This window comes from Hippoglossus stenolepis, chromosome 23 (assembly GCF_022539355.2).
Source record: "Hippoglossus stenolepis isolate QCI-W04-F060 chromosome 23, HSTE1.2, whole genome shotgun sequence".
Lineage (NCBI taxonomy): Eukaryota > Metazoa > Chordata > Actinopteri > Pleuronectiformes > Pleuronectidae > Hippoglossus > Hippoglossus stenolepis.
The window spans coordinates 16,752,946-16,779,568 of record NC_061505.1 but is presented as its reverse complement, the minus strand read 5'-3'; the positions used below and the strand labels follow the sequence as shown (position 1 = coordinate 16,779,568).

Here is a 26,623-nt window from a genome sequence, read left to right as displayed (position 1 = left end):
TTAAAGAAGGTGAAAAAACTAATTCCTGGATCCACACCAAAATTTAATAGATTCTTGACCCATACTGCATCCTTCCACAAAGTTTCATGGTAATCCATCCAGTAGTTTTTGTATCATGCTACTAAATAACAAACAAACACTGATAAAAACATAACCTCGTAAAAATGCAAACTTGTTTTGTTAGACCACAATGTTAACAAAAGGAATGTTGTGTTGGATTTATATGTGAATCAAGTGGTTAAGAACTTAGTGTTGGACTATGCTGATCTATTATGTTGCTTAAAATAATGTAAAATATATATTTACGGCTGCAACTAATCACTGTTTGTTGCTGCTGTGTTGGTGAAATAAGGAATTGACAGAAATATGTTGGATGTACAGAATTCATTTGTGTGGGACCTGTTGACAGACTAGAATTATGTAAAACTAGCAGGTATAAAATATCAAATTTGTTGACAAACTAATTAATTTAAGTCAACCTTTACATTTTTGGAGGTTAGGTGAATATGGTATATATCCAGGTCATTTTAAACACACCACATACTGTAGATAAACAAAAACCTAAATGAACAGTGAATAGTATAGACAGGATCCAATGCAGATTATAAATTATGATTTCCTAATTGATATACTGCATACACTCATTAGGTTTGTCACAACAAATGGGTTACTTTTCCTCTTGCTGAAGATAATCATCTCAGTTGTGTTCCATAAAAACCTTTAGGATTTGTGTTAGTATTGCATTATTTATAAAACTTTTCAAAGGAAGCTATTACCTCCGTTACATTCTGTGGTATAATCTTCTATATGTGCCCCAAATGGCTGATATGATTTTGGCCTCATGCAGTCTAAGTCTAGATATAGAGAACTAGTGGGATGTTGGTTGGTTGGTAAGGATCTGTAAAAGGTTTGAACACAGATGCTCACGGTTTACTACAAGAAACCAGAGATAATTTACAGCTGACAACTTCAGACTAACGTCAGCTTTAGGATAAAAAAATTCAGCTTCTATGCCACACTCTATATTCTCATCAGATATTTTTATATTTTTTCTTTCAGAATAATCAAGTTATGGTTGTGCCATATATTGACCAAATGAAAAAGACCACCTTTCAACAACACTCACTATGGTATGACATGACAGCTCTTTGGTTTCTGTGTTTGTGTGCATTACCTGTCCATCAGCATTACCAATGGGTGAGTTGAGGATGAAATCAGTGGGTGCAAATATGTCCACCAATGCTACTGCATCGTCTTTTAGCTGGAAAAGAAACAGAGAGCAGATCAGGTTAAGTTTATGTGAGGTGGCTGAGCCACATCTACTAGTGCCATAATTTCCTCATTTAGCTTTATGAAGACAGGTAGAAATTAGGTAGAGCACAAGGATTACGGAAGCGTATCACAAAATACTATACTAAACTAGTACTAAACAATTTACAGCAGCTTCAGAAATATCCCTTTTTGCGCACTTTGTGTTTGATCATTCACACCAACTCTTCCAGGATGTCAATTCAATTCAATTTTATTTGTATAGCGCCAAATCAGAGAGCGACCGTGACACGAGGAGAGCTACACAGGGCCGTAGAAGGGCATCAATCAGCAGCAGTACCAGTATCTGCTCCTGTGCGAGGAGGAACAGGAGGAGCATTGCCAGAGCCCTACAAAATGACATTCAGCAGGGTAATGGTGTGCATGTTTCTGACCAAACTGTCAGACTCCATGAGGGCCCGACGTCCTCTAGTGGGACCTGTGCTCACAGCCCAGTACTGTGCAGCTTGATTGGCAATCGCCAGAGAACACTAGAATTGGCAGGTCCGCCACTGGCGCCCCATTGCCTTTACAGATGAGAGCAGGTTCACACTGAGCACATGTGACAGGCGTGAAAGAGTCTGGAGACGCCGTGGTGGATGTTATGCTGCCTGTACCATCATCCAGCATGACCGGTTTGGAGATGGGTCAGTGATGGTCTGGGGAGGCATATTCTTGGAGGGTTGTACAGACCTCCATGTCATAGCCAAAGGTACCCTGACTGCTGTTAGGTACTGGGAAGAAATCCTCAGAGCGATTGTCAGAGCTTACACTGGTGCAGTGGGCCTTGGGTTCTTCCTGGTGCAGGACAATGCCTGGCCTCATGTGGCCAGAGTGTGTAGGCAGTTCTTGGGTGACGAAGGCATTTATGCCATTGACTGGCCCTCAAGTTCCAACTAAATCCAACTGAGCAACTGTGGGACATATATACATACACTCAACAAAAATATAAATGCAACACTTTTATTTTCAAAGATCTAAAGTTCCTTCTGTGCACACAAAAGGCGTATTTCTCTTTAATTTTAAAAACGGTCAAAAAATGTCTCAGGGAAGCTCACCCAAGTGCTCGTCGGCCTCATCAGGGCCTTGACCTGACTATAGTACATCGTCATAATCTTGATTGGGCAAATAATAATAATAATAATAAAAGTTCCTGGTTTACACTGTATCAGGCAGATGCCAGACAGCGGGTAAGGCATCGGGTGGGCAAGCGGTTTCCTGACTTTGATGTTGTCAACAGAGTGGCCAATGGTGTTAGTAGTGCTATGGTATGGGCAGGCATAACCTATGCACAATGAACACAGGTGTTTTTTATTGATTGCAATTTGAAAAACTATGATAAGGTCCTCAGGCCTAATGTCATGCCACTCATCTGTCGCCACTGCCTCCTGTTGCAGCATTATAATGCACAGTCTCATGTTGCAAGAATCTGTACACAATTCCCGAAGCTGAAAACATCCCAGTTCTTGCATGGCTTGCATACGAACCAGACATGTCACCTATTGAGCATGTTTGGGATGCTTTGGATTGCCGTGTTCGTCAGCGGGTTCTTATTCCTGCCAATATCCAGCAACTTCGCATAGCCATTAAATAGGAATGGACCAACATTCCAGAGACCACAATTAATAACTTGATCAACTCTATGGGTAGAATTTGTGTCGCACTGCGTGAGGCAAATGGTGGTCATACCAGATGCTGACTGGTTTTCGGCTGTCCCCTCCTTATAACTTATTAATTAGCATATTTTGATATGTCACACATTTTTTTTAACAAATGGATTTTTAGCAAACTTGAGAACAAGATTTGAGAGATATAAGCCTTTTGTTTGCATAGAGAAAACCCTACATCTTTTATTTCAATTCATGAAATAAGGGAGTGAAAACAAAGCTGTTGGGTTTATATTTTTGTTGAGTGTATTCACATACACATGCATGTTTCTTTTTAATATTTAAGATTTTGCTGAAGCTATAGGCTTGTGTAGATCAGTCACTCGTGAAGACCATCATCATTTACCCCCAAACCCCTACATTGAACAGAGCATACAACAACCAGCAGAGAAAGCTGAATCGCAGGCTGACGGCCCAGAGAAATGCGCTTCCGGTGTGATCAGCCAGGCGCCTGCTTACACGATAATTGACGCTTCGCAGAGCTTCCGCCTCCGGTGTGTCCCTAGTGTTAGTGTATCTTATGCAAATGAGAAGTACATGGATATGGTGAAAGACTGAGACAGACAGGAAGATAGAGAGAACAATGTTCCTGTACCTGGGAGCAGAGAGTGAGAATGGCCATCTGAACCAACTCTGCTGGCTTCCTTCCACTCATGTAATTACCTTGAAAAGAACAAGTGCCATGTCACAAATACTGAGTCAACACAACCGAATCGATCATCTTCATTTCTGTGTATAAATGCAATATAAAGAGGACAGTACATACCCTGATACAGTGTGGCCATGTGGTTGCTGAGGCTCCACAGGCCATACAAGGCACACAGTTTGCTTAGCACTGGTCTGAGACAAGCTGGCGTGGTCGGATCCATTGTCTGTTCATGAAACCTCCGGAGGCAGTTTTGTTCGATGTAGGCAATGGCAAGGGAACGACAGTAGTATACCTAAACACAAAAAACACAGGGGATGAATTTGTAGAATAACATTTTTATTTCCACTCACTTTACTCAAGTGAGGAAATAGAAAATAAAGCCACTCTAATGCCACAGAGTTAATGGGTAAGTGGTACTTTTATGGTAATCAGTTTACACAGCAACATGGGTCTGAGTTCAAACCCAGCTCAGAAACAATTCTGTATGGATTTTAAATGCTCTCGCCTTGTTTCCTCCCACAGTCCAAACACATGCAGGCTCATTTGAGACCCTATTTTGCCTGTAGGTGTGAATGTTTTTTTGACTGTTTTTTTAGATTCTTCCCTGTGATAGACTGGCGACCTGTTAAGGGTGTCAACCCACCTCTCACCCAGAGTCGATTGGGGTTAGCTCCAGCTGCAATGAAAGGATAAGCGGCATAGCCAATGGACGGATGGATTAATGGATGTCACTGTCATTAGTATCCAGTCTCAAACTAGAGCATCCAGCCTAGTAATGATGAGCGAGTAACGCCATTATCTGTATCTGTATCTGTTCAACTTACTTAATTATCTGTATCTGCCATTGGGAGGGGCTTAAACTTGAAGTGGGAGGGACCTAACTAAAGGTTGGCATTTTAAGCCTGACATGGATATGGGTTGATCAGAAATTGCTATATTCAGAACAAGTTTTTTATAAATTTCAGTGAATAAACTTCAGTTAATCAATGAACACAACACATGCATTATTAAGAAGTATTAAGTAAAATGCAGGTTTTCATGCTCAACAAACTCAACGAATTTTTCATACTCATACTCATACTTTCATACTTTTAATGATTTAAATTATTATTATTATTTTTAATTACATTTAAAGATCACTTTTTTACTACCTGTTGTAGTTTATTTTTTGGGGGGTGCTGTATTTCGTATTTCTATACAAAGTAAAACACTCTGTGGTGTGGTTGTGTGTGTGAGTGAGAGAGCGCTCACTCCGTGTGCGTCTAGCCTGGCATGGCCCACTCTGACTCAGCCAGTGGAGCCGCCTGGCTCTCACTCACTCGGCTTGTGGAGAGGAGCGCTAGCTCCGTGTGCATCTAGCTGGGCTGGGTGCACTGAACTTTTTATAGGCTCTGTAGGGGAAGAGCTCTGTGTGTGGCTGGCCTATCAAGGAATGATGTGGACACAGCTATTCAATGAGGATTTTCATTCATCACGAGTACGGTTATCGATTAGTCAGACTAGCTGCAGTAGTTGGGATAACAATAGCCATGTTAGCTACAGCTAGCTCTTATCTCATCTCAGAGTACAATTAGTTGAATACTTAAAGCATAGGTCCACATATCCTTTATCTGGAGTGATCTCTTCAAATGCATCGCACACATTCAGAGAACAAAACGGAGAGACACATATTAACATTCCTTTCATTAATGTGCTTTGTTTCCCTGCACATCTTGGCCAGTCGGACCACCTCTCACTGCTCCTCGCCCCAGCATAAACCCCCATCAGGAGGAAAACAAAGCCCATAACAAAAATCATCAAACTTTGCCGGAGACAGCTCTGTCTCAGCTAAAAGACTGCTTTGAACACTCCTCAGGACAAAGAGGAGCACACACTGCATACACTGTAATGTTCTGTATCACAAGCTGTGCTGATAATGTCAAAGTTAACAAACTTATCCAAGTTTTTCAAAACAAGAAACCGTGATTGATGACTGAAATACAGTCACTCATCAGAGACCTCCAACATTGCTTTCAGGTCTGGTGACAGAGCTCAGTACAATGTAGCCAGAGTGAACCTGAGGAGAGGCATCAGAGCTGCCAAAGAGGGAAATAGAGGACCTCTTTAAGGACAGTAACTCACGGCGGCTGTGTCAGGGAATCCAGAACTTCACAAATTACAGGGGCAGCAACACCACAAATGTTAAAGCTGATGCCTCACTGGCAGAGGAATTAAATAACTTCTCTGCAGTGTCTGAGATTAAACATCTCATCACATTTATTATTCTTGTTATATTTGGAGAGTACCTTGTGTATATGTTCATTCCATGTGAGCTGAGCAACAAACCACATACCTAAACACCTCAAGACTTCCACTTGCTCTATTCTTTATACATACTTACTGTGTATCAACACCTCTCTTTCTAGTGAACACTAATGCCCCCATGAATATGATACTTTTTCTACCACATCAATTGCCTCTTGTATTTTTCCCATAATAATATTCCTTCCCCTTTTCCACAAGGCTCCATCATCAGCAAAGAGCAACCGCCCAATATCACCCTGAGCTTGAGAACACATCATTAATCATAATGGAAGACAATATTGTACAAATGATACTGCCCTGAGGAGTACCATTTTCCACGATATATATTCCTGATAAAGCTGTCCCAATTCTTACTTGAATAAATCTATCAAATAAAGAGTCTCTGATCCAATTATATGTCCTACTCGCTACAAACCATATCCTATGCCTTTTGTACATCAAAAAACACTGCGATCACAGACCCTTTATTAACTTGTGCTTTCTGTTTCTAAGCATATGACCGGGTCATAAGATTCCTCTGCTTTTCATATAAAACGCTAATCTTTTTGTAATCATCTTTCCCATTACCTTTCCTATATGTAATGTAAGTGCTATTGTCCTATAGTTCATTGGATTTGATGGATCCTTCTCTGGCTTAGTATTATCCCTTCTCTCAAGAAATCCCAGAGATCAGCTGATCTTGTCCTCTCTTGCTCTCCTCAGTCAAGTTATTAGAACTATGGATTTGAATAAGTGCTTTCGCTATCATCTCTACCAATTCGATTTCTTCCCTTATAAATGTAGCACATCCACCTCCTATTACATCTAGTAGTATATCCCATTATTCTGAAATCCAAATTAGGTCTCAACCATGTTTCCTGTTCACAAATAATGTCTGGTTTACCGCTTGAATGTTATATTAAATTTTAATAAATAAGAAAGAAATAGTCTTGAGTTTTCAACAACAATGCTGTGAAACATTCACTGCATGATCAGACTGCCTCTGTATGCGAGAGAAAACGTCTGCTATAAGATTTCTCCTCTGCTCTTATTTGTGCAACAAGCGTGAACATGATAGCAGAGCTGGGATGTCGATGTTTTTGACCGATGGTGTAGGATGTTTGGTTTGTTTTGCACCTTAATTCTTGTTTTAAGGCAACTCTGATTTTGTCTTGTTTTTTAACCTGTTTAACTTGTGCATCACCTTGTGTGTAGCTGCTTTCAGACATGCGCTAAAGACACATTTACTGAAAACTTCCCAAGAGACTTGGGAAGTTTTCAGTAAGAGTTTGTGAGAATGCAAATGTATTTCGGAATTCCAAAGTTCATGCCTGAAAACAGTGTGTGTACTTGTACAGATATCTTTGTGAGGACCATTTTGAGCCTACAACCTACAGTGTGTGCACTTGTGTGTGTTACCTGGCTGTTGTTACAGGCCTCAAACTCATCCTTGCCTAAAGCCCTCTGCTGTTCTAGCCTCTTCTGACTCTCTTCCAACAGGAAACACACCAGCCAATTATATGCTGCCAGTGGCACTGATATGAAAGACAAAAAGATAACACAGTATAATGAGAAAGAAATTTGAAAACACAATTAAATTGAATTTTGTATGAGCAATACTTCTGTACTGGGAGAGATCAATTTTTCATTAGATATAATTAGAACCTCCCAAATTTAGTAACTGGACTTTCGCACCATTTCTTACATTTCAACATTTTCTCGTATAAAATACTTTAGATATTGATACACCTCTTCATTTATATTAGACACTTTCTTTTCTCATCGACATTGTTATTTAATTGATTGCTCTGCAGATGAACAGATGTTTCTGTCAATACCTTGTTGCCTCAAGTTCGATTTTTACAATGAACAATGTTTTCTGAATTCTAGTTTTGTCAAAAAAAGTTTGTAGTCAAAATTTCAAGTTAAACCAATCTGCACCAGCTGAAATAATAAAATACCTGCAGAGTCCATACACTCCTCCATTGTTGTTTGTGTAAATTTGCTTCCCAGAATCTTCTGGAAATCATCAAGGAAATCCACAGTATGAAAGGGAGACTCAATCCGCATACCATCTGTAACCAGACAATACAGAATTTGATGCTGTACAAACTAATCGAAGATTTCATGTTAATTCATCATGCATTATGAAACTGATAAGCCAGTCAGTATCACAGGCATGTGGAGCCATTATGTGGCTGTGTTTTTGTTTCCACTAAGGTCTATGTATCGATGTAATTGTACTTACATTTGGTCCAACAAACTCCTGAGTAAAACAATTAGTGACCTATTAGTTACACCAATTGACTAAAATTTGAAAAGTGCCTCACCAGACTTGACATACTGTGGAGGGACACAAATCCATTTCTTCATTGCACTCTATAGATCCGACCGTGAGTGTGATTTACGACATACACAAAATATGAATGTGTACATAACATTTGTAAATGAGGCCACTGGTCTCAAATGTTGTTTTAGAGTCCAAAAACTGCTTTGACATTGTAAACCACAGCAGCACTAGTAACTGGAAAGCATCATGCCAATGAATAAGCATTATAATCACCAATCGGCACAGTAACTTTATATTTAGAGTCTCTCAGTGAACTGAGCACTGACCATGATGCTTGGCATGGAGCCAGCTGAGCAAGTAGTTGCTGGTCTGCTGCAGCAACAGATTATTGTCTCCTTCATATGTGCAGTTTGGGTCATTGTCATCCCGAAGATCACCCAGCCGATTCACTGAAAGACAGACAACTCAAGTTAGGCATTTGAGTGTGTGTGTGTGTGTGTGTGTGTGTGTGTGTGTGTGTGTGTGTGTGTGTGTGTGTGTGTGTGTGTGTGTGGTTAAAAAAATTCAGAATATTATGAAACTGTGGCAGGACAAATAAGACTATAGGGGGCCTCCACTGTCTAGGTAATGAACGAAAGCACTGTTATATGTGAATATGTGTGTGATTGAGACTGACTGGCCAGGTATCCATGTCCACCGCAGGCCTCCCTGCATTCTTGAATCCCCTTCTGAGCAGTCCATGAACCCAATGGTTTACTGGAGCAGCCTATGGCATGGATCTCCCTGCCCATCTCTGCCTAGTAAACACATACAGCCAGGCCAGACCATAATTATTTTTGCTCCTCAGTCTCTGAGCTCAGCACAGTCAATTTGAACATAGTGGCTACTACACAAAAGTGCCAAGTCTCAGCATAAATTTGTCAAGGTTAACTTCAATACAGAATGTGAAATACTAGCATGCACAACTGTTAAACTTATATTAAATGGAGTAGGATACTCCATAGAAATATATATTATTTTACTTACTTGAATGTCGTCTTTGTTATTCATCATCTGCCCAATCTGGAACTCAACAAAGTTCATGAAGATAGATTTGGTGAAGTGTTCAAGAGCATACGCTGCTGCCAGATACGGGATCAGACGCCATTGCTAGACAAACACACAACACATATATATTGCGGTTTAACACTCTGGCACATGGCTGCGTTAGACCATTTAATGGTTCAGGATCTTTTGGATGGGTCAGAAATCAGTGTTCAATGAGGCATTGGATATTCCATCAGCACAACCCTTCCCCTGGATATACTAAGTATACTTAACCATCCGCAACTGAATAATAATAATAAATCACAATAAACATCTGCGTATGCAGTGGCCATTTTACAATGGGTAGCTATACAAATGTTTATTGAAAAAATTGGGATTCTAAGATAATCTGGTGTTACTGGTGGATAGGGTGGGATGATTATCTTTCTCCCTGGCCTTCATTCTTCTGTCTACATCTGGTGGTTTGTATTTTTTGCTTCAGGTTTTTAAGGGTTGTGGGTGCATGATTTCCGACCTAACACCCATTCAGAAAAAGCTGTCAGTCAAACTCTTGTTTGGAACAAACTATAATTAGCGCACTGTGGTTGTATGCCTCCTTCAACAAGTACAGTTTCTGTGTACATATTTCTACAATTCTTTTTTCGGGATTCAGTGACCTTTGATCTTTGACCACTGAAATACAATCACTTCATCTTTAAATCCAAGTGCCAACTGATCAAAAGTTGAAGAAATTCCCTTAAGCATTCTTGAGATATTGCATTCAAAGGCCAAAAACAAGTTTTTTGAGGCCAACTTTGACCACTGAAATCGAATCAGTTAATCAGTGCAGTGTTGAGATTTTTCTGGGATATTACATTCACAAGGTAAAACGTGTTTGAGAGGTCACAGTGACCTTTGACCACCAAATTCTAAACAGGTCCTCCATGAGTCAAAGTGAATTGTGCCAGATGTAATGAAATTCCCTACAGGCAGTCATGATATATAACATTTACAGGAAGATGAAATGATTCCTTGAAGGCATTAAGGAGATAGTGCATCAACAAGGCAAACAAATTTTCTTTGTGAGGTCACAGCGACCTTGACCTTTGATGAAGAAATTCTATCCAGGTCATTTTTCAGTCCAAGTGAATGTTTGTGCCAAATTTCAAGAAATTCCCTCATGGTGTTCTTGAGATATCGCGTTAAAAAAAATGAGACGAACAGGCAACCAGAAATGCCTGCGACCACTGTCAACGGTGCGGAGGCATTACAAATCTTTTGACATCAATTACAAGGTGTACCTGTAATAGGTGTTAGTTGTCTAGTTGGGACCATGGTAAGAACTACATGACAAACTCAGTGCTTCAGTTTACCTTAACTGCGTTAGGGTCGGGTCAAGTTTGGACATTAAAAACAAAGCGCCTGACAGGTAAGGACTCAGGTTTGATTCAGACAGAAATATGCAGCTTAAATGGCACTAAAACATGTCTAAATTATCGTCTTTGTCCATCATCTATACAATTCTGACCTGCAACTGGTACTCCAAAACCGGAATCTCATCCGTGTCCTTTGGTCCAAACTGTCTCCTGGTTGCTGAAAAGCGGATGGCCACAACCAGAGCTAGCTTCAGGTTGGTCAGAGCCATCCTGGTGATGTACACCCTGCCCCCTGACAGGGCACCAAGAGATGCTCCGAAACGCTTGTTCGAGTCCTGGTGGAGATGACAGACAAAAATGAGAGACACAAGAAGCAATTAAATGAAAAAGAGAAAATAGTTTATATACTCTGCAAAACAAAAACAACTGTGACATGCATCATCATGCAGGAATCCATACCAGAGAACCTGCATTATTCTGGACTTCAACAACGACTCTTCGTTTCACTTTTCAATCAACCAAGCGTTCACACCCAGATGTGCCAAGCTGTTAATCATCAGATGTAGTCTTTATTTACTCTGTTTTTTTCAAGATTAAGACTGTACTCACTATTTACAATTGGCTACCAGAGCAATCAGTCCAGTAGATTGTTACCGCCGGCAGCCACAAAATAAGCCTCAAATTGTTGGGTATTTGCTAACAGTCTGCCAACATTACATCTACAGCCATCTATAAATGTGTGGCTCAGGAGTTAGAGCGGTTATCCTCTAACCTGGTCGGCGGTTCGATTTTAGTCTCCTCCAGTCCGCATGCTGGAGTCTCCCCAAATGGCCCCTTCTTATAGAGAAAGTCCTGCACACTTTGAACAGAAAACTGTACTGTAGTCCTCTGGACTAGAAAAGTGCTAAATAAATATAGACAGTTTATATGCCCAACCTTTAAGATAAACACATAACAGACATAACAGTCACTATGGGATTACATTGTTTAATATTGCAATGACGATGTAACTTGCGATAAATAAACACAAACAGTCCCTTGCTAAGGACCCAGAGACCACGGACAGCTCCACAGCTGGGAGAAGGCACACAGCCTGGTCACAGCTCCATCAAGTTGGGTGCAGACACCAGGGAGCCATGCACAGCTCCACTAAGTCCAATCACAATGTTAATTTGGGGGCTTTTCATACATGTTTGGGCCGTGAAAAAAATATATATTTTTCCCATTTCAGCATCTCTGTTTGTAATTAACTGTTCCTCTTTGTGTCTATCATTCGCATTGTGCGCTGCATCAACTGTGTCAAACCAAACAGAGCACATCTCCTTCAGCTCCATACATTTACTAATTTTATAAGGTCTTTTGTTTTTACCCAGACTGAGTTTATACATGTGTCCGATCACTGACTGTGTGTGTGAGAAAGAGAGAGAGAGAGAGAGGAAAAGAGCGAACGGGACAGCTGATGAATGCGCTGCTCTGAAGAAAGATTTAACTCATTAATAAAAGTATTGATCATAATGTGAGACACGCACGCACGCACGCACGCACGCACGCACGCACGCCACACACACACACACACACACACACACACACACACACACACACACACACACACACACACACACACACACACACACACACACACACACACACAGTAGTGGCGTCTGTGAACCTGACTCGGGGCAAATGCGATCAATAGAAGTTTCCACAATAGACTTTAGTCAGAGGAGGCGGAGCAATCTATGTTATAAAAATCTCTGTTTTTTCTGTTTCCTCTTCTTATTCCCTTCTTACGACAATGACTCAGACAGAAAACCCTGTCAATGATCGGAATGTCTTTAAATTATCATCTAGGGCAGCATAGCTCCATCTGATTGGCCAAATATATTGGTACTCAGAGCGTGGCTGCGTGGCGCATAGAACACTATTTATCGCAGTTTTTGCCGTCTTTTGCAATGTGTCTATCACGCACATTGATATCGCAATGACGATTGATTTTTTCCTAACAGACACACAAATTTGCATATATGCTTGTTTGCTTTGAATACAAATATGTAATAGTGAATTGAACTACAGCCTTTTTGTGTAGTGCTTGATTTTTTGTGATTGTGGGCATGGAGGGGGCTCAGAGAGAACCCACAGGTGAACACTCCCTGGTTTCAAAAGGCAGCAGCTGAGCTGCCAGAGCGAGACACATGGTAAAGACACAAGGAGACACAGAGATGGGAAGGAGAGAAGCACAAGAGCCTCATGGAAAAGACTGAGCTGTGCTGCCAGGCCAGCAGAAATTGCTGGACACTTTGAGTTGAAGTTGTTGAATTTATGTAGGTGAGCATTCTTTTATTGAAGAATGCTCACCTGAAAGCAACTGGTTTGTCTCTGGCTGTTGTGGTGAGACCCCTGTGGCATCGTCAAGTGCCATAGTGACTATTATTACTCATATTATTGTTTTCAATGTATTTTTTTTTTATTTAATATTTGTCAGACGAGACTCTGAATGGTATTAAGTGAAAAATCCTCACTAACCTTGAATGGTGTAATGTAGTGGCCATCAGAAGTAACATCTCCTGTCTTATTCAGTAGGTTCTCCCGTGGGATCCTCACATTGTGGAACATAACAAACCTGATAGGGAAAGACATTGACAAAAATGAAGTGCATTTAGTAAATGGACTGTATTTATATTGCACGGATCTAGTATTCCCGACCACTCAAATGTTTTACATAATACTCACACACTATTACACACATGAGCGAGTGGGCGTATTGATAACGTCCCAACACACAACGGAAAAGAACTAAAAGAATTCTCTCTAAAAATTAATGGAAATTATTTATCAACTTGCAAAGCCTTGGACTATATCTGCAACTGTAAACACTAACTAAAGAAAGATAAAGTGGGCAAAAAATCTCTCTCAGTCACCTACCCATTATCCAGTCCATTCTGGCCCAGCTTCTTGCCAATATCTCCAACCATTACACCCGGCAGAGGCAGCAGGGTCTTTGTGTCCCTCAACTGTAACACAATGGTTATAGACTTAATAGTTTTCACTCAGGGTACTCAGTCATTTAACCTGTACTTTCTATTTCTAGGATAATTACTATCACTTGGTGGCTACTAAGCCTTGTGGCTCTGCAACTTCCAATCTCTTTTCTGAATTTTACCTTTATCTTGTGTATCATTAAACATAGTAACAACAATTAAATCTAGAGTATTGTTTGATCTGGCCCGCGAGGTGATTCATGAATACAAAAAAAAACATATACACATGTGCGATTATCTGTGAAGTACAAATAAGATTTTCCCTGCTCGCACCAGTTTGCAACTGTGCCTCTAACATTTAACTGGTCTCTCTCTCATCTCTGGGAGCGATGCAGAGTTTACACTCACACACACAGGGAGAAACAGAAAGTGAAGCGGAGATGATGGAGGAAAACTCGTTAACGTGAACAAGCAGTTGGTTTGTTTCGTGTCAGAGTCCTTACTCCTGCATGTCGGCAAGAAGAGAGAAGGTGGAAAAAGGACCAACTCAGAGTATCATATGAAATCTTACAGAGCAGTCTATCTGACTACCAGAAAGCGGTAAAATCGGCAAAAACTACGTTTATATCTAACCTGGTCTCCAATAACTATCACAGGCCTCAGGTTCTTTTTAATATTTTTAATAATATCATAAACCCCCGGTAGTCCTACTCCTATTCTGCCTACACCTGTCCTCTGCGATTCCTTTCTTAAATTTTCCAAATTCTCAAATTAAACAACAATAAGACTGAGGTTATCATATTTGGACAATCAGAACTGCAAGATGTGGACAACCTTGGGCCTTTGGCTCCTAATACTCACTCCACTGTAAAGAGTCTTGGTGTTCTTTTTGACAGGGCTTTAAATTTTGAAAAGCAAATTTCCTCAGTAGTCAGAGGTAGCTTTTTTCAACTAAGACAAATAGCCAAGGTAAAGGCCTACCTCCCACAAAAGACCTAGAGAGAGTTATCCATGCGTTCATAACCTCCCGTCTTGATTATTGCAATTCCCTGTATGTAAGCTTAGACCAATCCTCCATTAAACGCCTGCAGCTAGTCCAAAATGCTGCTGCTCGCTTGCTGACTACGAAAAAAAAGAGACCATATCACACCCATTTTGTGCCTCCTACACTGGCTTCCTGTTTGTCACAGGATCGTTTTTTCTTTTCCCTGTCATTTGCATCCAGGGCCACATATGAAGGATCACCTTCACAACTGACATCCTCTGGCACACAAAAGTTTGTATTTGTTCGTGACCAATACCACAATATGAACACTGACCAGCACATAATATTGATACTTTTCTTAAACTTGTAATAAATATGTATTCATAGCATTGATTCACTCAGCCCCTCTTGACTACTCTCTCACTCTACCACTCTCTCATTCGCACCGGCACAGACACACAACACTGACGCACATAATTACAACAACATCTGATACATACATACACAGACTGGGTAAACACTGGTCATCGGATCTCTCAGGACAGATGTTAATACAAGGTCTAAACATCACATCAGATGACAGCATCTAATAATGCAATCAGTTATTACTCGGTCAGTGGTCAAAGGTCTTACCGGGACGATGAAGGAGTGCAGGCCGTGGCAAACCTGGTCAGGGGTGTAGAGCTGGGCAAACACCACTGCATGGGTGGCAGTCTTACCAAGGTTCCCCACCCAGAACTTGGCAGCCTCAACGTCTGGAGAGTTGATCACAAATTCCTACAGACAGAAAGGTTACTGTTTGCAACAGTGATGTAGAATCCTGATTTCCCAAATAACTTCCAAATTAAATTTTTACGAGGCAAAGTATCCAGTAAACCAGGAAGGGCTGCACGATATATGGAAAATCTATCGTCATCGCGATATTAATGTGATAGACATATCGAAAAAATACATAAGAAATTGGGATAAATCTTGTTCGATGCGCCACGCATTCACGCTCTCCATGTCAATATATTTGGCCAATCAGACGGAGCCCTGCTGCCCTAGATGATAATTTAAAGACATTCAGATCATTGATGGGGTTTTCTGTCAATTAATATTGAGAAGAGAATAATAAGAGAATAGAGAGAAAATAGAGAATTTGAAAAAAGAGATTGCTCCGCCTCCTCTGACTAAACTCTATTTCTGGAAACTTTTATTGATCCTGTTTGTCCAGGGTCAGCACTATGATTGGTTGATTATATAAATTAATTGTGAAGCTTATTTATGATCCCAGAACCTGAGGCAAGTAACAGCGCACAGACACACACACACTCTGAAGCTCTGTGTGTATCTCTCTCTCTCACTCAGCTGACGTCTCTGACACGCTACAGTTTAAAAGTTGATTTGCTTTCCCCAAAATATCAACACTGATCATCACATAATGATCAATACTTTTGTAAATGAGTTCAATCTTTCTTAAGAGCCGAGCATTCATGAACCACTCATTGCTCGCACGCACGCACGCCAGTCTGGGTAAAAACAACTGGAGCTCTCCGTGGTCTCTGAGTCAATAGCCAGGGACTGTTTGTTTATTTATTTAAAGTCACATAGTCATCGCAATATTAAACAACGTTATCGCATATCGCATGTTTACCTAATATCATGCAGCCCTAGTCTGAGGACCAAAATATGGTAAGTAACATGGACAAGTCATTAATAGTTAGCACTGATTTTGGGAATCTTTGCTATGTAGTATTACATTCAGCTAAATAAATTAATTTTCAGTTAATCTCAGTCTCAGTGGTTCGGTAAGACCATCACTGTTATAGTATAATTATAGAATCTTAAGTTTAACATTTCTGTATTTGTAAAGTTTGGGAACCACTGGTGTAAAGACTGATAGCCCTCTCCACATTGACATCAACTTGTTTGAGGAGAAATCGTGAATCCATTCTAATTTTAATTTTAATCGTAAAAGTAATATTTAAGGATACCAAATCTAAAAATCAAAAAATGTCAGAATCTGTCTATTTAAAGGACAGACACAAACACAATGTTTAAATCCTCAAATAGTGTATGTGCAAACCTGGGTAGACGGGTCATACGTGGCTGTGGTCCTCATGGCTCTGGTGTTGCTGCCATGACTCAGTTCAGTCAGTGCAAAGCATCCAAATGTCTATAAACAGATACATGCAGTAAAAGGTAAGGTTGCAACAACTGTGTAAAACCTGTAAACTGAAGCCTGCACTGACATCTCCCTGCAAAATCTGTGAAACAGTAATATGATGTTACATTACATGACATGTAATTTAGCTGACGCTTTTATCCAAAGCACCTTCCAATTTGTGCATTCAACATCTATGAGGGGTCCTTCAGGGTTCAGCATGACGCTTCGGCATGCAGATGGGGAAGACTGGGAATCGAACCGCCGAACTTCTGGTGGAAGAGTGACTGCTCTCCATCACCGCCACCCCATTAGTTACCAGTGCAGGGTGAGTGAGTGTTTGTGTGTGCTAACAGGCACCATGCCGGTGCCCCTCGGTGGCATGTAGTGTGGCGGAGGCCGCGCTGGCTGTGTGGGAGGTGGTCGGGTGTGACTCGGTCAAGTCGGCCTCTAGGATGAACGGCGCCATTGTAATGTTCCTAGAGAATACGGCGAAGGTGAGCGAGGTGGTGGAGAAAGTAGTGGTGATAAGGTGATAATCTCCAACACACATTCCTTTATAAAGAATGAAATTCTGGTGAAGAAACTTTCCCGCTATGGACAAATTGTGTCAACGGTTAAAATGGTGTTTGAGAAATAACTGTGAATGAAGGGAGGGAAATGAACGCAACTCAGGAAAAACCAGCGTTGAAATGATGGTGTTTGAGGAGTTGGATGAAGACATGAGTGATGATGAACTGTTCAAAATTTCACAAAAAAGAAAGAACTCAGGGTCATGGCATAGCGATGCCAAAGCCTGCAAGGCAATCCTTGGGGTAAAACTATTTCCCCAAATGTTCCAGCCACTTCCCTGGCATTGGATACAAAAGAGTCTTCTGGGCCTCTGTTGCAGCCAGCTCACCCTGTCTCCCTGGAGGGAGCTTCCGGAAAAACCTTTTACAAACTAATGGTGAAAACACTAAACAGAAAGAAACTTAATGGACGAACTGACACTCCTTGTAGGAGCTATCTGGGTCTGGACCAAGGATCCGGACCTCAGTGGAGGTCGTTGTACAAACCTCCACAGTGGAGGGTGCTCCACGCCATCACGGCACTGAACGCTTTTGTCTCCTTAATTAAACAAACAGTGGAGGACAAATGCCCATTCTGTGGCAGGAGAGAAACTGTCTTTTCACTGTTTTTGAATGTCACCGTCTGTCAGAATTGTTTCTGTTTTTACAAGTTGTTTTTTATTTATGGTTTTAGATATACTCGCCAGCACTAACTTAAAAGCCACCTTTAAACTTTGTTTTAGGGCAGGCCAAGATGGCAGTGTATATTACCAGGAAGAGGAAGGTAGAGGAAAACCTTCACATTGAGTTGCTCCCTGTCTGTGTCAACATGATTAGATCCAGTATTGGTTGATTTTAGTTTTTACAAAGCATCCGGTGACCTGGACTCTTTTAATGATCTCTGGTGTTTTCAAAAGATTTTATGTTCTGTGGCAGCTGGAGAACATGTTTATGCTGATTAACTTGTTTGAATTATTTATTTATTTATTTATTGCCGAAATGTGTTTATTTAAATAATTTATTAGGTGTTGACTGGTACAATGTATACAGTTAAAAATAGTGCCTTATAAAGTTGTTGTTTTCTCTCTCTCTCTCTCTCTCTCTCTCACTCACACACTCACACACTCACACACACACACAGAGAGAGAGAGAGAGACATCAAAGGGGCTTGAGCCCCTGCCCTTTTTCTGGGGTGCTTATTTTTATAAATGAATATTAAACTCCAAATTAAGGGTACACTTAATCATCACAGTATAACAGCAATTCAGTTGAATTCCAGGGTTGTCAATCTGTCCATTTAGGAAGCACAAGTGATAATGAATCAGTTTCACCTTCTTTGGTGCAAAATTAAAAGGTCTTTAACCCAGCAGCAGGACCAGTATCTAGTTCTTTGTGCGACGAGGAACAGGAGGACTACTGCCAGAGACCTACAAAATGACTACTAGTGTGCATGTTTCTGACCAAACTGTCAGAAACAGACTCCATGAGGGTGGCACGATGGCCCGACGTCCTCTAGTGGGACCTGTGCTCACAGCCCAGCACCGTGCAGCTCGATTGGCATTTGCCAGAATTGGAAGGTTTGCCATTGGCACCCCGTTCTCTTCACTGAGAGAGCACATGTGACAGGCATGAAAGAGTCTGGAGAAGCTGTGGTGAACGTTATGCTGCCTGTAACATCATCCAGCATGACCAGTGATGGTCTGGGGAGGCATATCCTTGGAGGGTCGCACAGACCTCCATGTCATAGCCAACAGTACCGGGATGAAATCCTCAGAGAGACCTTACTCTGGTGCAGTTGGCCCAGGCTTCCTCCTGGTGCAGGACAATGCCCGGCCTCATGTTGCCAGAGTGTGTAGGCAGTTCCTTTATGACGAAGGCATTGATGCCTTTGACTGGCCCTCTTGTTCCTCTGACCTAAATCCAATTGAGCACCTATGGGACATTATGTATCGGTGCATCCAACGCTGCCAAGTACCGCCACAGACTGTGCAGAAGCTCACTGATGCCCTGATCCAGGTCTGGAAGGAGATCCCCCAGGACACCATCCACCAACTCATCAGGAGCATGCCAAGACATTGTCGGGTGTGCATACAGGCACGTGGGGGCCCTACACAGTACTGAGTAACATTATGAGTTGCTATGATAAAAGTCACGCAAGTTGGATCCCCCTTTGATTTTAGTTTTTTTCTTCGATTTTCGGTATGATTTTGAATCCAGCCCTCAGTGGGTTAAGGATTTTGGTTTCCATTGACTGTTGTTGTATAATTTTGTTCTCAACAAATTATAGAATGTACATCAGTAAAGTTTTTCAACTTGAATAATTCGTTCATCAATATCTGATGTGTGATTTAAGTGTTAAGTGTTGTATTTTTTTGAGCAGTGTATATTGATTGAATAAACAATCAAAATATCAAGCGCACAGTCAGGACATCAGGGTTAAGAAGCAACGCTGTGTTTTAACTTCTTTGTTGCATTTATCCAGGAACATAAATATGAATTCAGCAGGTTTTTATAAAGATCAGTTCTAAGTGTGAGTGATTAGAAAACATCAGAGGAGCAGAGTCACTTCTTGACCTACGGAGTAATGCACCTCAGTGCAGTGGCGCTGCCAAGGGGAGGGGCCAGGTGGGGCCATCTTGATGCAGTAAAGGCTATAATCTAAACTGTCTTAAGTCTAAAGTCTAAACTGAATGAATGTCAAATCAGTGTGGAGAGCACTGACCACTATCATAGACTCACTAGTCTGATTTTTGAATTGAAAACCTTAATTTTTTAATTACAGCACACGTGTAATAACAGTAACAGTCTAATACTTTTTAAAGCCCTATCTATATAAAAAAAGGGCGTTCAAATTGTCTGATTGTATTAAGTGATATTAACTGATGCAAAAGCAGCCATGTGCAGTAATATAAGAATTTGTGGATGTGATACATTGAAATCCATCGAGATGCATCGTTGTGCATTCGAATCGTTGACTGCTGAATCGTAATCGAATCGTGAGGCTAGTGAAGATGCACACCTCTAGTGAGTACACAGTCATCGGCAGTCATGTCAGACAGGCAGGCAGCACCTCCCTCCTCCTGTTCCAGCTGTTGTGGGTTTTTTGCTTGTGTGGAGAGGTGATGAACAAAGGACTAAGCTACCAGTGCCTCCAGTTTACAGCAAATTAGCCTAAAGACAAATATAGTTAACTTGTTTCTTGCTAGCAAACAGACATCTAAATGTGGTTTTTGGGAAGTTCTTTCCATTAGGGAGAAAGAAGACATGGGAGCAAAATAGACCAAAATCTCAAAATTGACCAGCACACGAAAAAACTATGTTTTTGCCTGTAGTGCCCTGCCTTAAACTGCATAATTTTGATTGTAGGCTCCTCATCTAATAACTATTTATTCTACTAGTTTGTTGTTTGCTGATAGATCTTTATTAATGATGCATGATGTACACGATAGACAGCCCTCCCTCAAATGTTAGAGGGAATTGTAGGTACACTGAAACTAAGTCCTTGTCACCGTCAGTTATTGTGTGTGTTATTTTAAATATATACTAGAAACTATTAGCATAGAAAACATTCACATTGTGGCATATTTTCCTTTGCTGTTGCCTGCTCTTGTGATAAACCTAGTGAATACTAAAGAAGACCATTGAATTGTGAACTGTTAGGTATTTAACAATTGTGTGAGTGTGACGGTATTACCTTTTTTTAAGTAGGTCAGAGATGTGATACTATATTTAACTTTTGGTTTTAAAACATTTTTTATATAAATAATTAGAAGTGCCCTTTTTCTCACTTGAGCCCCTGCTCCCCAAAATGCCCCCTCACACACTAGAAACTGCAAACCTAGACAATGTATGTAGAACTGGAGGAGATGGCGGCGTGTTTGGTTAGGTGTGACGCAGTTGGCGCAGTGCGCAGGGCCAATGATGAAAAGACTCCGATTTAACACTGTAAGTGGACTTATTGGAGGTGTGCATGGCTCTCCTTCGGTCTGTGGAGCTGTCCTTGGTCCTTGCATCCATAGCCAGGGACTGTTTATGTTTATTTAAGGCAAGTCATATTCTCATCGCGATATTCAACAAGGTTATTGCATATCGCATGTTTTTGTAATATTGTGCAGCCCTAAGGGCTAGTGACGGAGGAGGCTGTGTGTGATGAGGAGACTTTTGGTGTCCGCTGTTTCCGGCTCGTGCAGACAGAGGAGAAGAGGCATGAAACCCGGTGGGAGTCGGTGAGATCCTGTTGAATGTAAACGCTAGCGATGCCGTGGTATTTGGACCACTGAGCCAGGCAGCTCAGCTGAGACGTTTGGCATTTGCTTGACTGAGTGATGGCTGGAGGATAATCGGCTTCGAACAGGGAGTCATACAGGTCGTATTCTGATGAAGGTACGCTGATCTGCAATTCGGGATCCATTTTAATTTGCCGACTTTAGTGTCGTTTTTTTTTTTAGTGAGATCTGAGACAAACGGAGCAGGATGGGTTGTCCATTATAAGAAGGGTGGATGGGTAATTAGAGGAGTGGATCGTGGCCTGGTCCTGCTCCCAAAGTAAAATTATTAACTTCATAAATGTTTGTCATTTCTGATGTGTTAATGAGTTTCATGCATTTTTAGCCTCTCAAAAATGTGAGCAACTGTAAAATACACATCAACGTTCGATGTGTGGCCATGGCAATAGCGCTCAATGCAAACAGACAACATTCACAAGATGTCTTCATCACACTCTGGATCTGGCCTGGAGAGGTTTTGCTGCAGACTGGATAATATATAGTGAAGTTGAAAGAACTCAAGCCAAAACGTCAAATTTTGACGTCACGCCGAGGACATGTTATTCAACTAAACCTCATTAAGAGTACAACTCTTCATTTTGCCAGTTTTTGGATTACACTGACCCAATATGAAGGAGAACTGAATAATCCTGTTCGGTTGGTTTAATGTACAATGCATGAAATGGCAAACCTATTAACTATTTTCATATCTCTCCTGAGATGATCACTCTCTTCTACAGAAGTTTTATTGAATCTGTTTTAACCTTCTATATAGTTGTTTGGTGTGGACACTTCAATCTGGCAAGTAAAACAAGACTCGTGGCCCTTGTTAACATCACCAGTAAGATCACACAGAGTCAGGCCACACTCTCTGTCATGTATAACAGACAGGTCCTTCGGAGGGCAAATGCTATATTGGACTGTTTTCATCATTCTCTCAAGAGGGAGTTCGAACTTTTGCCCTCAGGCCGTGGGTTACAGGGCACCTATTCGGAAGAGAGTTACAAGGAAAAAACACTCAGTTTTAACACATTTAAAACAAGTCTCTTTTACTGTGTGTGACACCACAAAAGCCATTATTTTCTCTATTTCTAAAGTTCATATAGACGTCTCGTTGGAATTGCGTCTGTAACATTTGCTTCCTCCACTTTGCTGGCTGGTCCATTGATAAAGTCCGGTTCCATCACACGTTGTTAAAAATGTGTCTTTCATTTAATCAGCCAGTGTTTTCTGTGCAAAGAAATCACGTAACGAGTCTGAGCATCATCATTAGTGATATTGTGTCAGAATTATAGGATTTTATTTTTTTGTTTAAAAAAAAAGTTACTGCGCAATTACACATTCTTGAAAATTGGCATCTGTTTCGCATATTTGTAAGTTTGACATTTTTTATTTCCCTGTACTTGCTGACATTAGTTTTTATTTTGGATGCTTTTGTGGCAAAGGAGGTTGCCACCGGGGTCTCCCAACAGCCGTCATACACAAATCATTCGCTATTCAGTATCTTTATTTGTCGAACACGGCCGTAAACACAAATTTAAATAACTAAACATAAATTGTCCAGGACTTTCTGCTTGGCTGCTCAGCTCTGTCCAGTCTCTTCCTGTCATACAGTATGTCTCTCTTCTCCTTCATACGTTTCTCTAATGTGCATCTCTTCCTGTGGCAGCTCTCCTGCTGCCTTTTTCAATCCAGGGAGAGCTAATTGGCCCACTAACCTGGAGATCAACTCTCCCTGGTTCACCTGGAGGCGCTCCGATGAGCCACCGCCACACTGTTGTTGATGTTGTCTGTGTGTTTTTGTCTCCTTGCGAACTCTTGATGCACACCAAATTTCCCCTTGTGGGACAATAAAGCTTACCTAACCTAACCCCAGACACGGTCACCGAGCTGGACAGACTCCAACTGACATGGCTGGACAGGACTGTGGGAAGTGGAGGAAAGGAGGAGGGCTGGTAGTGTTTGTGAATGATATATTGTAGCCAGCAGTGCTGTCAGAAAATGTAACTGTTGGCAGTTTGGTTTTAAGGAGATGGCATCCCCTCTCATTCTCCTTCACACTGCCTACTGGTTTCATTATAACTTTTGCTTTTGAGATACATTTTCTCGTTAGTTATTTTTTTATTCTTAGGAGATTTTGAAAGAAATCTATCACTAATTTGTATGAGAACATTGTACAGTTTACTGTTAACATCATTCCACACTTGCCCTATACAAATCTATGCGAGAGCTAAGGAGGAGAGATGTGTGGCATCCCTGTAAACTTGCCACACTGGATTTTTCATATTTAGCCATGAATAAAAACATTGACACAACAATAAGGTGGTGTTACTTGCAGTGTGAAGCTGTGTTGCTTACTCTTACCGTCATGTTGTCAGTGTTTTCAACATATTTGTGATGTCTCCGTGATCCAGAGTTGGCAATAGTTGCTCCAAACATCTAAAACAAAAGATGTTCTTTTATCAGAATTCAACAATAAGAAAAGTTCTAGCAGCCATGAAGTGTTGGATTAATAAACATTAATGTTAGGATGCTAACCTGCTGATTTTAGCAGGCAATTTTATTGTTCATCATCCTACTTTAGCATGTGCCTTTGACTAATTAGCGGAAAACAACAAATTATTGCGGAGGCTGATGGGAATATCATGAATTCTCGAAGTACTTGCATTAGTGAATACATTTTAATTCAGGCTTTTACTATCATGGCTGAAAGCTTCCTCTAATTGACAGTTCCATATTAAATCAGATAAATATGTTTTTGCTAACCGGCTACATACCACAAGCTTTTAGGGTAGCGGTAATTAAACCTCTGCTTAAAAAGCCCACTCTTGATCTAGAGGTCTTAGCTAATTATAGACCCATATCAAACCTGCCCTCAATTTCCAAAATCCTTGAAAAAGCTGTTGCTAACCTATGTGATTACTTAGATAGTAATGGTTTGTTGGAAGACTTTCAGTCAGGATTTAGAATCCATCACAGCACAGAAACAGCACTGTTAAAAGTTACTAATGACCTTTTCATGGTATCAGATAATGGACTTGTCTCTATACTTATACTGCTAGATTTTACTGACGCATTTGATACCATAGATCACAGATTCTGTTACAGAGACTTTCCTTTAGAATTCAAGATCTTGCTTCTCACATACAAAGCTCTTAAAAATCCAGCCCCTTCATATATCAAAGAGCTCATAACATTGTCCAAATAGATCACTTTGCTCCCAAAATACAGGCTCTCTTGTGGTTCCTAGAGTCTGTAATACTAGAATTGGAGGTGGAACCTTCAGCTACCAGGCTCCTCTCCTCTGGAACCAGCTCTGGGTTCGGGATGCAGACACCATCTCTACATTTAAGGTTAGACTTGAAACATTACTTTTTGATAAAGCCTATAGTTAGGGCTGGATCAGGTGAGTCCTTTCTGTCTCTGCCCCCACATTTATTTATTTTACTACATGTCACTAACTTTGAGTCCCCCCCATGCAAATCAGATGGATTCAGATCAGATTAACATTAGACTCCATAGCACCTCTAAAAAAGATGCGTGTAAAACATAGTAAATTAGCTCCCTTGTATAATTCCAACACATGTGAATTAAAACAAGCTTCAAGAAAACTAGAAAGGAAGTGGCGCTCCAACAATCTTGTTGAAAATCACCTAGCCTGAAAAGATAGTCTTAAGGTGAATAAGAAAGCCCCCTATTACTCCACATTCATATAAGAAAATAAAAACAACCCCCAGCTTCATTGAATCCAGTATTCCCCCATCCCTGAGTAGCAATGCCTTTAAGCACTTATTCATTACTAATAATAAAATTCTAACTATTCCAAATAAAATCCACCATCTTCTGCCCTTAACTGATGCTACTATATCATCAAGCAACGAAATCTCAGGAACAGCTGAGAATCCTATATCAGCTGACTTAATTATTGTCATTGACAAAACCAAAACTTGTATCTTAGATCCCATTCCTACAAAGTTACTACAAAATTCTGCCTGTAATAAATTGATTTTATTTAGTAATGTACTATTGTTAACATCAGGATATGTACCACAATCTTTTAAGATAGCTGTAATTAAACCCCTTCACAAAAAACTCACTCTGGACCAAACAGACCTATATCCAACCTCCCCTTCTTGTCTAAAATCCTTGAGAAAGTTGTATCCAATGTGCAGTGTGACTTTCTCCAGAAAAGTAATCTATATGAAGACTTTCAGTCAGGGTTTAGAGGTCATCACAGCACAGAGTCAGCCTTGGCAGGAGTCGCAAATGACCTTCTCATAGCTTCAGATCAAGGGTTTATGTCTGTCCTTGTCCTGTTACATCTCAGTTCAGCATTTTTCTGAGCAAACTTCTAGAACTGCCTTCTTTCACTTATGTAACATTTCAAAAATTTGAATGATCCTGTCTCAAAAAGATGCAGAATGTGTCCACACCTTTGTTACATCCAGACTTTCCTTATTATCGGGCTCCAGCATTAAGTCGTCAAAGACTCTGGAGCTTGTCCAATATGCTGCAGCACGTGTCCTGACAAGAACACAAGTATTAGCTTCACTACACTGGCTTCCTGTTTAATTTAGAATAGAATTTAAAATTCTCCTCCTCACTTACAAGGCCCTGAATAATATGGCACCATCATACCTTAAAGAGCTCATAGTACCTTATCACCCCACTAGAGCACTGCGCTCCTAGAGTCTCTAAAAGTATGGACACATGGAGCTCCTCTTCCATTTTCTACCTCATGATTTATCACATTAATATCTCAACAACACATATTACTGACTTGACTTCTTCCCGGAGTCCTCGTGCTTTATCGCTTGCATAATCAGGACCGCAGCTGCGGCCACATCGTGAATCATGATGGTGGATCGCGAATCAGATCGTGGTGGCAGCTCATCATGGATTATCATAGAATCAGACTCTTTCTTTGCATGCAACTAACTACTTTCTTTAACCTGGCATCAACAACTCAAACACTCATCTCCCTAAACTTAACACATACATGTGACCTCAGCCACATGATCCCAAAACTCCAGGGGGCCTTTTGTCGTTATAGCTCACTCTCACACACACACACACACACACACGTATACTGACATACA

At 40.8% G+C, this 26,623-nt stretch overlaps 1 protein-coding gene across 1 annotated transcript in view; it reads right to left on the bottom strand.

The window, feature by feature from the left end:
• The window catches only part of acox3 (acyl-CoA oxidase 3, pristanoyl), a 48,604-nt gene that overhangs the window by 5,257 nt on the left and 16,724 nt on the right, over window positions 1-26,623 (bottom strand). The window contains exons 5-18 of the mRNA XM_035148726.1: window positions 23,889-23,963; window positions 16,631-16,720; window positions 15,196-15,339; window positions 13,522-13,610; window positions 13,123-13,219; window positions 10,752-10,934; window positions 9,224-9,346; window positions 8,874-8,994; window positions 8,524-8,646; window positions 7,869-7,982; window positions 7,327-7,442; window positions 3,742-3,916; window positions 3,571-3,638; window positions 1,175-1,261 (exon numbers count right to left, since the gene is read on the bottom strand). Of these exons, the coding sequence (XP_035004617.1) occupies window positions 1,175-1,261; window positions 3,571-3,638; window positions 3,742-3,916; window positions 7,327-7,442; window positions 7,869-7,982; window positions 8,524-8,646; window positions 8,874-8,994; window positions 9,224-9,346; window positions 10,752-10,934; window positions 13,123-13,219; window positions 13,522-13,610; window positions 15,196-15,339; window positions 16,631-16,720; window positions 23,889-23,963 (1,605 nt within the window). The remainder of the gene's footprint in view (window positions 1-1,174; window positions 1,262-3,570; window positions 3,639-3,741; window positions 3,917-7,326; window positions 7,443-7,868; window positions 7,983-8,523; window positions 8,647-8,873; window positions 8,995-9,223; window positions 9,347-10,751; window positions 10,935-13,122; window positions 13,220-13,521; window positions 13,611-15,195; window positions 15,340-16,630; window positions 16,721-23,888; window positions 23,964-26,623) is intronic.